This window comes from Stegostoma tigrinum, chromosome 4 (genome assembly GCF_030684315.1).
Source record: "Stegostoma tigrinum isolate sSteTig4 chromosome 4, sSteTig4.hap1, whole genome shotgun sequence".
Taxonomy (NCBI): Eukaryota; Metazoa; Chordata; class Chondrichthyes; order Orectolobiformes; family Stegostomatidae; genus Stegostoma; species Stegostoma tigrinum.
Genome location: NC_081357.1, coordinates 69,681,725 through 69,695,022, shown reverse-complemented (window position 1 = coordinate 69,695,022; position 13,298 = coordinate 69,681,725). Strand labels below are relative to the sequence as shown.

The following is a 13,298-nucleotide window of genomic DNA, read 5'->3' as shown; positions in this document are numbered from 1 at the left end:
GATGCCACAACGAGAACAGCGGATACAGAATACCACATTAGCAGATGTGCAGGTGAACATCTGTTTGATGTGGAAGGTCTTCTTAGGGCCTGGGATGGGGTGACGGGGTAGGTATAGGGGCAGATGTAGCACTTGCTTCGGTTCCAGGGAAAAGTCCCGGGGGTGGTGGGGCTGGAGGAGAGTGTGGAGTGGCATCACGGAGAGAGTGGTCCCTCTGGAAAGCAGCTATGGGTGTGGAGGGTAAAATGTCCTTGGTGGTGGGGTCAAATTGCAGATGGCGGAAGTGTCAGAGGATGATGCATTGGATCCGGATGTTGGTGGGGTGGTACGTGAGGATGAGGGGGTTTCTGTTTTGGTTGTTATTGCAGGGAGGGGTGTGAGGGATAAGTTGTGGGAAATGCGGGAGACATGGTCGAGGGCATTTTCAACCACTGTGGAGGGGCAGTTGTGGTCCTTGAAAAAAGACGACATCTGGAATGTCCGGAAGTGGAATGCCTCATCTCGGGAGCACATGCAGTGGCAGCATAGGAATTGGGAATAGGGGATGGCATTTTTGCAGGAAGGTGGGTGAGAGGATGTTTATTCTAGGTAGCTGTGGAAGTTGGTAGGTTGGAAATGGATATCGGTTTCCAGTTGGATGCCAGAGATGGAGTTAGAGAGGTCCAGGAAGGAGAGAGGGATATCAGAGGTGCTCCAGGTGAACTTAAGGTTGGGGTGGAAGGTGTTAGCAAAGTGGATGAACTGTTCGAGCTCCTCGTGGGAGCACAAAGCGGCGCCGATACAGTCATCAATGTAACGGAGGAAGAGGTGGGGTTTAGGCCCAGTGTAGGTGCGGAAGAGGGATTGTTCCATGTAACCTACAAAGAGGCAGGCATAGCTCGGGTCCATGCAGGTACCCATGGCTACCCCCTTTGTCTGTAGGAAGTGGAAGGAATTGAAAGAGAAGTTGTTGAGGGTGATGATGAGTTTGGTTGAGGGTGTCAGTGGAGGCGGAACTGGTCAGGCTTGCGGGACAGGAAGAAGCAGAGGGCCTTTAAGCCATCTGTATGGGGAATGCAGGTGCATAGGGGCCGGACGTCAATAGTAAAGATAAGGTATTGGGGACCGGGGAATTGGAAGTTCTGGAGGAGGTGGAGAGCATGGGTGGTGTCATTGATGTACATAGGGAGTTCCTGGACCAAGGGGGAGAAAATGGAATCAAGATAGGTGGAAATAAGTTCGGTGGGGCAGGAGTAGGCGGAGACAATGGGTCAACCAGGACAGACATTTCCACCATCTGTAATGTGACCCCACTACCAAAAACATTTTTCCCTGCCCATCTTTATCTGCTTTCCGGCGGGACTACTCTCTCCATGACACACTTGTCCACTCCACACTCCCCTCCAGCCCCACCAGGCCCGGGACATTTCCCTGGAACCAAAGCAAGTGCTACACCTGCCCCTATTACCTCCTTACCCCCATCCTAGGCCCTAAGAAGGCCTTCCACATCAAGCAGATGTTCACCTGCACATCTGCTAATGTGGTATACTGCATCCGCTGTTCCCGTTGTGGCCTTCTCTACATCGGGGAAACCAAGCGGAGGCTTGGGGACTGTTTTACAAAACACCTATACTCGGTTCGCAACAGGCAGCTACACCTCCCAATCGTGAGCCTTTTCAACTTCCTTTCCCATTCCTTGGACGACATGTCCATCCTGGGCCTCCTGCATTGCCATAATGACACCACCCGAAAGATGCAGGAACAGCATCACATATTTCGCTTGGAAACCCTGCAGCCCAAGGGTATCAATGTGGACTTCACAAACTTCAAAATCTCCCCTTCCCCCACCGCATCCCAAAACCAGCCCAGCTCGCCCCCACCTCGCTAAGCATTCCTCCCACCCCTATCTCCTACCCACCAAGCTCATCCTGCCTCCTTGACCTGTCCGTCCTCCCTGGACTGACCCATCCCCTCCCTACCTCTCCACCTACACTCACCTTCATTGGCTCCAACCCTGCCTCTTTGACCTGTCTATCTCCTCTCCACCTATCTTCTCCTTTATCCGTCTTCTATCCGCCTCCCCCTCGTTGCCTGTTTATTTCAGAATCCCCTTCCCCTCCCCCATTTCTGAAGAAGGGTCTTGACCCGAAACGTCAGCTTTCCTGCTCCTCTGATGCTGCTTGGCCTGCTGTGTTCATCCAGCTCTACAGTAGATTTTGCAGTTTGGTTTTATGAGATCAGCAGCTTTCAATGAGGCACAGAACAAGGTATAGAAGCAGGAGTGTACTTCAAGTAGATAAATGCTGACTCTTCCCTCACCACGCTGAACGGTGGGGGGGGGGGTCCATGTTCAGACTGAAGGCTGAATTCATGATGAGTGAAAAGAAACGGGAAGGTTTGCTTAGCCTGAATCCAGTTGAAGGGCTCTACAGTGTAGCCCTGACCGGCAGTTTCAGCCCTAGGAGTTAGATGGCTGAGAAGGCACAATAAGGAAGCAAGCCATCAGGAGCTAAGATTAACTTCAGACTGGGTCCTAGCAAGATGAAGTGTGCACATTCGGAATGATGTTACCTATGATGCAGTGGTAGATTTTGTTTGTGTTAAAAATTAAAACTATAATTTGCTCTCATGAAGAAGATAATATTTGGTCAATCGTGTTTGATAGTCATTTGTAGTCATGATAAAAATGTTTTCTAATGTAAAATCTTGACTTTTTTTAGCTGGACATTTGAATTTCTCTTCAAAAGTTATCTTGACAGCAATTTAACAACATACTTGCAAATAATTTACAGCAAAAGAAATAGTTCATTCAGTTCAAAAGGCCCATGTTAATATTTACGTTTCACAAAGATCTCCTGCTTTTCATTTAATCCCTAGCTTTGTCTTCCTTTCTCCCTCTTGAGTTTCCCTGTCTAAATTCACTTTAAAAGTATCTTTGTTAGCTGCTCTGATTACTTCTTGGAATAGCAGGTCACACATTCAAATCATTCCCCGGTAAAAATAAGTTTCTCCTGAATGCCCTAATGGATTCATTAGTGACAATCTTATATATCTGACTCCAGTTGCACTCTCCTTCCATGTGGATACATCTTTTCTACATCCACCCCACTTAACCTCTTATAATCTTCAAGGCCTCGATCAGACTTCTCTAGAGAAAATGTCAGCAGCCTGTTCACTCCTAGTGGGTATAATCTTTCAGTTCTTATATTGTTCTAGTAATCTATCTTTGTACTTTCTTCAGTGCCTCTACACCATTGATCACAGTACTCCAAGTGTGGTCCGACCAATGGTCTGGGCAAGACTGACACAACTACTCTGATATTCAATTCCATCCCTTTTGAGTAAAACTCCGTAACTTTTTTTTTTATTTTGCACTGACGGTTTTTCAGTATCAATCAGTGTGGTTACTTTCAGTGACATGTGTATGTTCACAACTTGATCCCTCTGCTCTTCTCCACAGTTTATAAATTTATTTCCTCAAGGAGTATGTCTCCCTATCAATGTCTCACACTTTGCTATCTTGAAGTATGTTTGTCAATTGAATGCCCATTCAATTGTTTATTAATATATTGCTTCATCTTCGTCACAAGCTCTAGATTAACCACCTCCATCAACTTGATATCATCTACATATTGTGAATTTACCAAGTATTCTTACCCCTCCTATCAGAGAAACTCATTGGTTCCATTTAGAATCCATTTAAAGCAATCCAAACAAAGATAGATATATCATGAGATTTTCACACTTGGATTGCACAAAGATAATATTGCAGGATTCCTTATTCTGGATGAGTGGTGGGGACAGCCATTAGGAAGCTCCCATCAGAGCATCACTGAAAGATCTCAACCTTTTTTCATGGTAGAGCTTTGTTTTAAAATTCACAGTACCCTGATGTGCTTTTGTGGTGCTATAACGCAACTTTCTGACTTGGGTGTAAGGGTGAAGCCAGAAAACCAGCAATTCCTACTTGATGACAAACTGTTATGTTTTGATTAAAAAGGCAAAGGTAAGTGCTTCAGCAGGCTGGGTACCTTACAGCTCAATGTCTGTGGGTGAAGAGGAGCACTGAAAGAAATGTTAACCCTCTTTTTGTTCCCTCAAACAAAGCTAAAAGGAAACAAGAACCTCCTGGATTCGTCATTAGGAGTGTCTTTGAACAATGCTGGTTAGGTCACCTTACGTCCAGTATCATCAGTACTTGAAAACATTGCGACACTTAGCTTCCTATTTGTCAACTCCAATTAAAATAATGGGCTAGAAAGATAGCAGGAACGAGACAGTCAATTCTGCTTCATGATTTTGAAAGGATCGTTACTCATTTCTCACTAAAGAAAAATCAAAATTTAGGTCGTAAGGAAGTGAAATTTCTCTGAGATAGTAGGAACTGCTGATGCTGGAGAATCTGAGATAACACGGTGTGATGCTGGGTGAACACAGTAGGCCAAGCAACATCAGAGGAGCAGGAAAGCTTGATGTTTCGGGTCGGGATCCTTCTTCAGTGAAATTTCTCTGCTGTTTTAACAGATTGGTTCAGAGATATGTACGCAGTCTACATATTTATCTTGAATTAAAATTTAAATTCAAAGAGGCAAGTGGAGATTTGTTCCAAAGCCCATGTAAACTATGCATACAATGTCATGTAAATATATGACAGTATGGTGGCTCAGTGGTTAGCACTGCTGTTTTTTAGCACCAGGGACATGGGTTCAATTCCACTATGCGTGGAGTTTGTACATTCTCCCTGAGTCTGCATGAGTTTCCTCAGAGTGCTTTGGTGTCCTCCTACAATCCAAAAATGTGCAAGTTAGGTGGATTGGCAATGCTAAATTGCCCATAGCACCTTGGGATATATAGGCTAGGTAGATCAGCCATGGAAAACGCTGGGTTATGGGGATAAAGTAGGGGTGTGAGTCTGGGTCGGATGCGCTTTGGAGAGTTGGTGTGGACTCGTTGGGCTGAATGGCGTGTTTCCTACTACAGGGATTCCAAACAATGTAAAGATCAAGCATCTTGATAGTTAAAATTCAGCGAAGGAAAGAGTTATTGAAAAAATTTAAGGTAGATTTTTTAATTAACAAGTGCACTTGAGGAAGACTAGCTCTTGCACATCTGGAGTGGAACTACCTGCAAATGCCATAGTTGGATGTGTATAAAATAACGTTCAATAACAGTTTGAGCAAAAATAAATTCAGAAGTATGAAACTTACCTTGAGGCTTCAATTCTGTACCAGTATTGGTCATTAATGATTAGGTCTGGATATTCAACACGTCCAACACCAGATCCTACATCCCACAGAAAGTTGACTTTGCCTTTACGCATCTCAATTGCTAAGAAATCAGTCTGTAGGATAAGAGCAAGTTCAAAGTTGAAAGCCATCTTACGATCGGTGCTAACACTTTGATCAAGTGTTTCAAAGAAGGAAATACCTATAAGTCTGATAAAAATCTTCAAACACTTCTTAAGTGCTTCTTAAAACCTATATATGAACCATTATAATACATAATTATGAAATTAGTTACTGCACATGTGTCCATGCCATCTGTCTGCAAGAGAGCTAATCTCACAACTCTGCCAGTTCCCCCTACGCCACAATGTTTTTTTCTCTGTTCAGGTAATTGTCTATTTTCTTTTGAAAAGCCACAATTGCATCTGCTTCTAACATCATGCTGCTGGTTCAAAGCCAGATCAATGAAAACATTCAGTGGCTCTCGAACAATAAATTTGTAAACCTCAGTAAAGAGCCTAATTTTAAGTACTTAAGTTGATAATTGACTCATGAATTAATATTCCACATTTCTTTTAAACCATTCATCTCGGCTAAGCTTTAATGTATGCACATGTACAAGGATATATTCATCCATTCTTAGCTCAGTGGTAACACTCTTGACACCGGTTAGAAGGCAATACACATTGCAGATGGTACACATTGGTAATCTTAGAAAACTGGCAATTGAAGGAGTGAATTCTTGATGTGAATGGGTTGCCATTCAAGTGTGTTGCTTTAGTGTTGGGCTTCTTGTATATTGTTAGAGCTGCCCTCATCCAGTCAAGTGGACAGTATCCCATCATATTCTTGACTTACGCCTTGTCAGGATTTAGAGAGTCAGGAAAAGAGTTGTTTGCAACAGAATTTCTAGCCTTTGTCCTGTTTTTGTAAGTACATATCTGAGTTGCCCTGTTATGTTGCTTGTCAATGGTTAGTACTTATGAATCATCCGTAGCTGTCTTTAAACATACTTACATCGATGATATAAACCCACTGAATTGAACACTGCTAAAGACACAGCAATGGAGATTCACATTTGAAAAAAAGGCACATTCATCCTCAGTTCGAAAGGAGATTTTAGTTGAAGATATTGCAATTTGAATGTTCAGTCAAAAGGTGGAGACAAACTCACTTCTAAACTACCTTGATAATGGGAACTGCAGATGCTGGAGAATCCAAGATAACAAAGTGTGGAGCTGGATGAACACAGCAGGCCAAGCAGCATCTCAGAAGCACAAAAGCGGACTTTTCGGGCCTAGACCCTTCATCAGAGAGGGGGATGGGGAGAGGGAACTGGAATAAACAGGGAGAAAGGGGGAGGCAGACCAAAGATGGAGAGAAAACAAGATAGGTAGAGAGGAGAGTATAGGTGAGAAGGTAGGGAGGGGATAGGTCAGTCCAGGGAAGATAGACAGGTCAAGGAGGTGGGATGAGGTGGTAGGTAGGAAATGGAGGTGCGGCTTGAGGTGGGAGGAAGGGATGGGTGAGAGGAAGAACAGGGTAGGGAAGCAGAGACAGGCTGGGCTAGTTTTGGGATGCAGTGGGGGAAGAGGAGATTTTGAAGCTTGTGAAGTCCACATTGATACCATTGGGCTGCAGGGTTCCCAAGCGGAATATGAGTTGCTGTTCCTGCAACCTTCGGGTGGCATCATTGTGGCACTGCAGGAGGCCCATGATGGACATGTCGTCTGAGGAATAGGAGGGGGAGTTGAAATGGTTTGCGACTGGGAGGTGCAGTTGTTTGTTGCGAACCGAGCGGAGGTGTTCTGCAAAGCGGTCCCCAAGCCTCTGCTTGGTTTAATGATACAACGTATCATCGTCCGACACTTCCACCATCTACAATCCGACCCCACCACCCAAGACATTTTTCCATCCCCACCCTTGTCTGCCTTCCGGAGAGACCACTCTCTCCGCGACTCCCTTATCCGCTCCACACTCCCCTCCAACCCCACCGCACCTGGCACCTTTCCCTGCAACCGCAGGAAATGCTACACTTGCCCCCACACCTCCTCCCTCACCCCCATCCCAGGCCCCAGGGTGACCTTCCATATCAAACGGATGTTCACCTGCACATCTGCCAATGTGGTATATTGTATCCATTGCACCCGGTGTGGCTTCCTCTATATTGGGGAAACCAAGCGAAGGCTTGGGGACCGCTTTGCAGAACACCTCCGCTCGGTTCGCAACAAACAACCGCACCTCCCAGTCGCAAACCATTTCAACTCCCCCTCCTATTCCTCAGACGACATGTCCATCATGGGCCTCCTGCAGTGCCACAATGATGCCACCCAAAGGTTGCAGGAACAGCAACTCATATTCCGCTTGGGAACCCTGCAGCCCAATGGTATCAACGTGGACTTCACAAGCTTCAAAATCTCCTCTTCCCCCACTGCATCCCAAAACCAGCCCAGTTCTTCCCCTCACCCCACTGCATCCCAAAACCAGCCCAGCCTGTCACTGCTTCCCTATCCTGTTCTTCCTCTCACCCATCCCTTCCTCCCACTTCAAGCCGCACCTCCATTTCCTACCTACCACCTCATCCCGCCTCCTTGACCTGTCCATCTTCCCTGGACTGACCTATCCCCTCCCTACCTCCCCACTTATACTCTCCTCTCCACCTATCTTGTTTTCTCTCCATCTTTGGTCCGCCTTCCCTCTCTCCCTATTTATTCCAGTTCCCTCTCCCCATCCCCCTCTCTGACGAAGGGTCTAGGGCTGAAACGTCTGCTTTTGTGCTCCTGAGATGCTGCTTGGCCTGCTGTGTTCATCCAGCTCCACACTTTTTAAACTACCTTGTTGCCTGAGCAAGGATAAATATCAAATACTCAGTGTCTGTGGGCTTGATGATACCTCCATATTTTGAGAAAACTGTTGCTCAGCAGCACATTTCACATTAGATAAGTAAAATAAATATTATGTATATATGTGTGTGTTTAATTGTATAATTCATTTTTATATAGTGCTCATATGATGGAGAATTCAATAAATTTTTAATCATTCTGGAGAGTTGAGTCTCAAAAACAAACAAGTTTCGAGGGACAATGGCAAAAGACAGCATCAAAGTGGGATTTCAATTAAATAGTTTCTACTTTCACACATTTCTCCCTGTTTTGGTCAGTGCCTGATATGCTGCTCTGTAATGGCCTAAAATGTACCCTCGCGGTTATGGGTGAAGCAGTCTGTAATGAGATCTCCATAGGATCCTGGTAATGAGTAGGCTGTCATATGAAGGAAAGGCTGGGCTTGTTTCTATTGGAGTTTCAAACAGCGAGGGTTGACTTGACTGAAGTGCATAAGACTCAGTGTGAAAGGTTTTGACAAGGTGGATGTGGGTGGGGGAGTCCAGAGCTAGCGTACACAGTTTTAGAATTAGTGGCTGCACTTTCAATAGTGTTGAGGAAAAAAATAATTCTCTCAGCATTGTGTGACTTTGGTTCCATATGTGCTGGCAGTTGGGTCATAAATCATAGCATCATATAGGATAGAAGAGGTCCTTCAGCCTATCGAGTCTGGACCACCATATTTTTAAGGCAGAAGTAGATATATCTTTGTAAGGGAATCAAAAGTTGTCAGAGTAGATGGGAATTTGAAATTCTAAGCACAACAGATCAGCCATGATATTATTGAAGGGCGTAACAAGTTTTAAATGGTTTATTCCTCCTCGTCATTTGCATGTTTGTATGTATAAGCCAGAGGATATCATCCAAGAGTAGTTCAACCATCCAGGCAGAAATCTAAGCCACTTTCTCTATCTCTATGATCGCTACAGGGACTGCATTGAGCAGGAACACTGGGAAAATGAAGATTTATGTTAAATATTGGAAATGGTGGAAATATCAGCATGTATAGCAGTATCTGTGGAGTGAGTTAACATTTCTGATTGAGGACCTTTCTTCAGAATTGAAAGATAGAAATGTAACAGGATTTAATAGGCAGGATAAAGGGAGATAAAAGAGAAGATCTGCTGCAAAGGCTGACAAGTAGGAAAGCTTTAGTGATATAAGATTTCATGGCAGAAAATGAAAAGTAATGGTTACAGTAAAGAAATAAAAGATTTGCCCAGTGTGATTTTGAGTGGTAGAATAATGAACAGCTATGTCTGAACATAAAGGTGTATAAAACAAGTTTATGACCAGCACGTTGCAAAATAACCAAACAAAATGAGGGGACAGAGTTCATGCTCTGAAATTGCTGTACTCAATGTTGCATCCAGAAGGTTTTTTTTAAGATTTTCTACAGTGTGGAAACAGGCCCTTCGGCCCAACAGAAGTCCACACCGCCCCTTAAAGCATCCCACCCAGACCCCTCCCCCTATAACCCACACACCCCTGAACACTAGGGGCAATTTGGCATGACCGATCCACCTAGCCTGCACATCTTTGGACTGTAGGATGAAACCGGAGCACCGGGAGGAAACCCACGCAGGCACGGGGAGAATATGCAAACTCCGCACAGACAGTTACCCGAGGCTGGAATCAAAGCTGGGTCCCTGGTGCTGTGAGGCTGCAGTGCTGTCCACTGAACCACCGTGCCAGTTGTAAATTGTTTAATCAAAAGCTGAAGTGATAACTATTTCTGATGAAGGGGCTAGGCCCAAAACATCAGCCTACGATGCTGCTTGGCCTGCTGTGTTCATCGAGCTCTACATCTTGTTATCCCGGATTCTCCAACATCTGCAGTTCCTATTATGTCTAGTAACTATCGAGGTTGTGTTCACTGGGATACTGCCACAGGCCAAGAGCAGAATTGTCAACATGACAGAAATGTGGAAATCCAAAGTGGCTGGGCTACCAGAGCTCGTGGATTGAATGAAGATGTTCAGCCATGTCATCTGTGCAAGCTCATCAATGCCTGGAGAAATAATTTTCATCGTAATGCAACTCCAACTGTTAAGCAGTAGACTGGCAATATTGATCTTATTTGGCACTAGTGCTCCCATACCACTGTTGTAATCTGTGTACCCAATGCTAAAGCACTCCCGCACTCACATTACTACCCTGGAAACTCTCACTGTGTCTGTAAGAAAACAACTACTTTAACTCTAAGTTTCTGTCACTTGCATCTCCAGCCACACTGACCATATCATGATCAACAGGGCGAAAATGTCATATAAATATTCAATTAAGCAGGCCTTGAGTTATCAAATAGAACCAGGGCATTCTTTACATCTGTGTAGGACACCTGGATGACACTACAACTGCAGATACTGCACAAGACCCCGACTGGCAACCCAACATTTGTTTAATGTTAAAGTTAACCTTTAAAACAATAAAGAAAATGACATGAAAATCTCAAGTGAATGTACTTACATATCGTGCACTACCAAGATAAAATAGCAGATTCTCCAGCTCTGATGTCTTCACATTCAGAACAATAGAGTTGTATGTGCCCTTTTTAATATCAGGACGGTAAGTGCGAATACAGTCACCACCAGAAGAAACTGATACTTTAATCTAAATCAAGTGAAAACAATCATACAATCAATGGAGCATAACAAGTTTAACAGAAATACCTAACTCATATTTATCTTGTTGATTGAATTACTCACAGAGTTGGCATGTTTACGGGCTTGATTTATAAGATCTTTGATGTGAGAGATATTCCTCCCCAGAGTGTCCTGAAGATTCTTGATTGGTTTCAGTTTATCCATTAACTTATCTGCTTTATCTTCCAATTCTTTAACTTTCATATCTGCATCAGCAACTTAACACAACAGGAAAGAAATATAAATGTGCAAGTTGTTTTGTTTCTCATTTTAATAAAATCAGAAACAATCAAGGTCACAATGATACATCCTTCTCAGATTTTGTCAGATTGCTCAGTACATTAATCTTTATTCTTTTAATGGGATGCTATGATACAAACTTGTCCATGAATTTTATAAACCTTAAATTTGTAGACTGTAGGAAAACAATTCCTACAGGAAGTGTCTAAAATCTGCTACTGTTAACTCAAATACAGAGATGTTCTCATCCAATAATAAGAGCTCACTTAGGGGAGTACAAAGATGGCTCTAGTATTAACTGCCAATTTCTATCTTGAAAATTCTTTCCATACCTAGTCCTTTTTCACACAGCCACTACTGTTCTTTTTAATTCCATTTGATTTATGAAGAATTACATTGTTGCTATGACAACAGCATTGCTAGAATTAAGAGTTTGACATATGAAGCACCAGGAAAATTACCTCGATTGATTTCCATATTTAATATCAGTATTTTGGATTGACTACGTTAATTTAAAAATTATAGTTCATTGGGTTTTGATGATTGTAAATAATTTTTGCAGATTTTTGCTGTCTTTGGAAACTTTTACTGCGTAAATCTGATTTCTTTTGGGTGCTTGTTTACATACCCCTTAACAGATTAAACCAGAATAAATCACTCTTTAAAGTGATTTGCGTTAAATCCATTTCTGGACATAGCAGTTCAGAGTAATGGGAAATTCCGATACTGAAGTATAGTTTTATGAACTCACTGATTCTTATCCAGTGGGGACACAAATTAGGATTTTGATTACAGGTGTCACATTTTGTTACCATTAACTGTTGGAAGATGAATTTGTAAAACACAGAAACATAGAAAATAGGAGCAGAAATAGCTCATTCAACCACTCGCGCCTGTTCCACCATTCAATACGATTATGGCTGATCAAATGCTTTGTGCTTTCAGGCACAAAGTCTTATGCTTGTCTTCTTAACATTCCTTGCCCCATTCCCACTATTTGTTACAGCGGCTTTGCTTGATTCTGGCCTTTGACCCCTCTTCCTATCTCTTCTCTTATTGTCCTTTCTGTCTTTTCTTCTTGACCTTGATTTCCCTTTCTCAGACTCTTTTCACAGGTTCCCATTCTCCTACCAATTTGGTTTAAAACCTCCCAGGCACTCTCTCAGGCAAGAGTTCCAGCCCTACTCAGGTGTAACCTGTCCAGTTTGTAGTGGTTCCACCTCACCCAGAACATGCCCCAATGCCCAGAAGTCCAAATCTTCCCCTTCACGTCATCCCAAAAAGCCACACATTCACCCAGTATATCCCAGTAGCATCCTGAGATCACTACCTTTGATCAGCTTGCTTCCTAATTCCATATACTCTGTTTTTAGGATCTCATCCCCCTTTTTACCTATGCTGTTTCACAGATAAGTACCATAACCATTGCCTGTTCATCCTCCCCCTACAGGATGTCCTGCAGCCATCCTGAGACATCTTTGACCCTGGCACCGGGGAGGCAACAAGCCAACTTGGAATCTCAGAGATGTATATCTTCTCTCCTTAAAACTGAATCCCCTATGGCCATTGCATTTCCAAACTTTCTGCTCTTCTCCTGTGCCACAAATTCAGCTGCTGTTGCTTTTCCCTCAGAGGTCATTCCTCTCAAAACAGTATATCTGTTTTTCAGGGGAGGGGGTCGCAGGAGTTTCTGGATTACCTGCCGAATCTTGTTACTCTGCCTGGCGCTCCCCCATTCCCTTTTGCAAATGTTCCACAATGTATGTGGTGATGCATGCATCTTTACCAGGTTCCAGGACAAGATGCATTGGAGCCTGACACTAGGCAGCATGAGAAAACGAATGTGCTCATCTAACTATCAAGTGTAAAGCCACAAATTAAACTTGGTATTACATACAGAAAAACAATGTAGATGTAGCTGATATTATACACGGAGACAGGTGGATCACAAAATGTCAAAAGCTTAAGTTAAAGGATAAATGATTTCCTAATCTAGAAGTTGATGCCACTAACATATATCTGGAAAAGATTAAATGTAAACAAAATAACTAATTCACTGTGTTGATTTGAACTCCCTGTTCAGTAGATATTTACCCAGGTCCTAAATTTTCTCAAAACCTGCCCTGTCTAAAATATTGGCTTTTCTAAGTACTGTTTAGATCCAAGGGATAAGTGAGTTACACCATGTTTTGCACCGAATAAAAGTTCAGCAACAAAGTGGGTATGCTTGTAAATTACTTTGATAATTTTTTTGAAGTGGTGAAGTATGTCAATATAGAAAAATGAAATCTTTTCCACTTCTGGTCAGAAATGGCACCATCAAAATC

General features: G+C 43.2%; 1 protein-coding gene across 3 annotated transcripts in view; it reads right to left on the bottom strand.

Annotated features, from left to right (window-relative positions):
- Positions 1 to 13,298, bottom strand: part of lama2 (laminin, alpha 2) — a 372,371-nt gene that overhangs the window by 51,212 nt on the left and 307,861 nt on the right. For all 3 annotated transcript variants that reach the window (XM_059645398.1, XM_059645399.1, XM_059645400.1), the window contains 3 exons: positions 10,795 to 10,949; positions 10,556 to 10,699; positions 5,187 to 5,320 (listed from right to left, as the gene is read on the bottom strand). In XM_059645398.1, the coding sequence (XP_059501381.1) occupies positions 5,187 to 5,320; positions 10,556 to 10,699; positions 10,795 to 10,949 (433 nt within the window). The remainder of the gene's footprint in view (positions 1 to 5,186; positions 5,321 to 10,555; positions 10,700 to 10,794; positions 10,950 to 13,298) is intronic.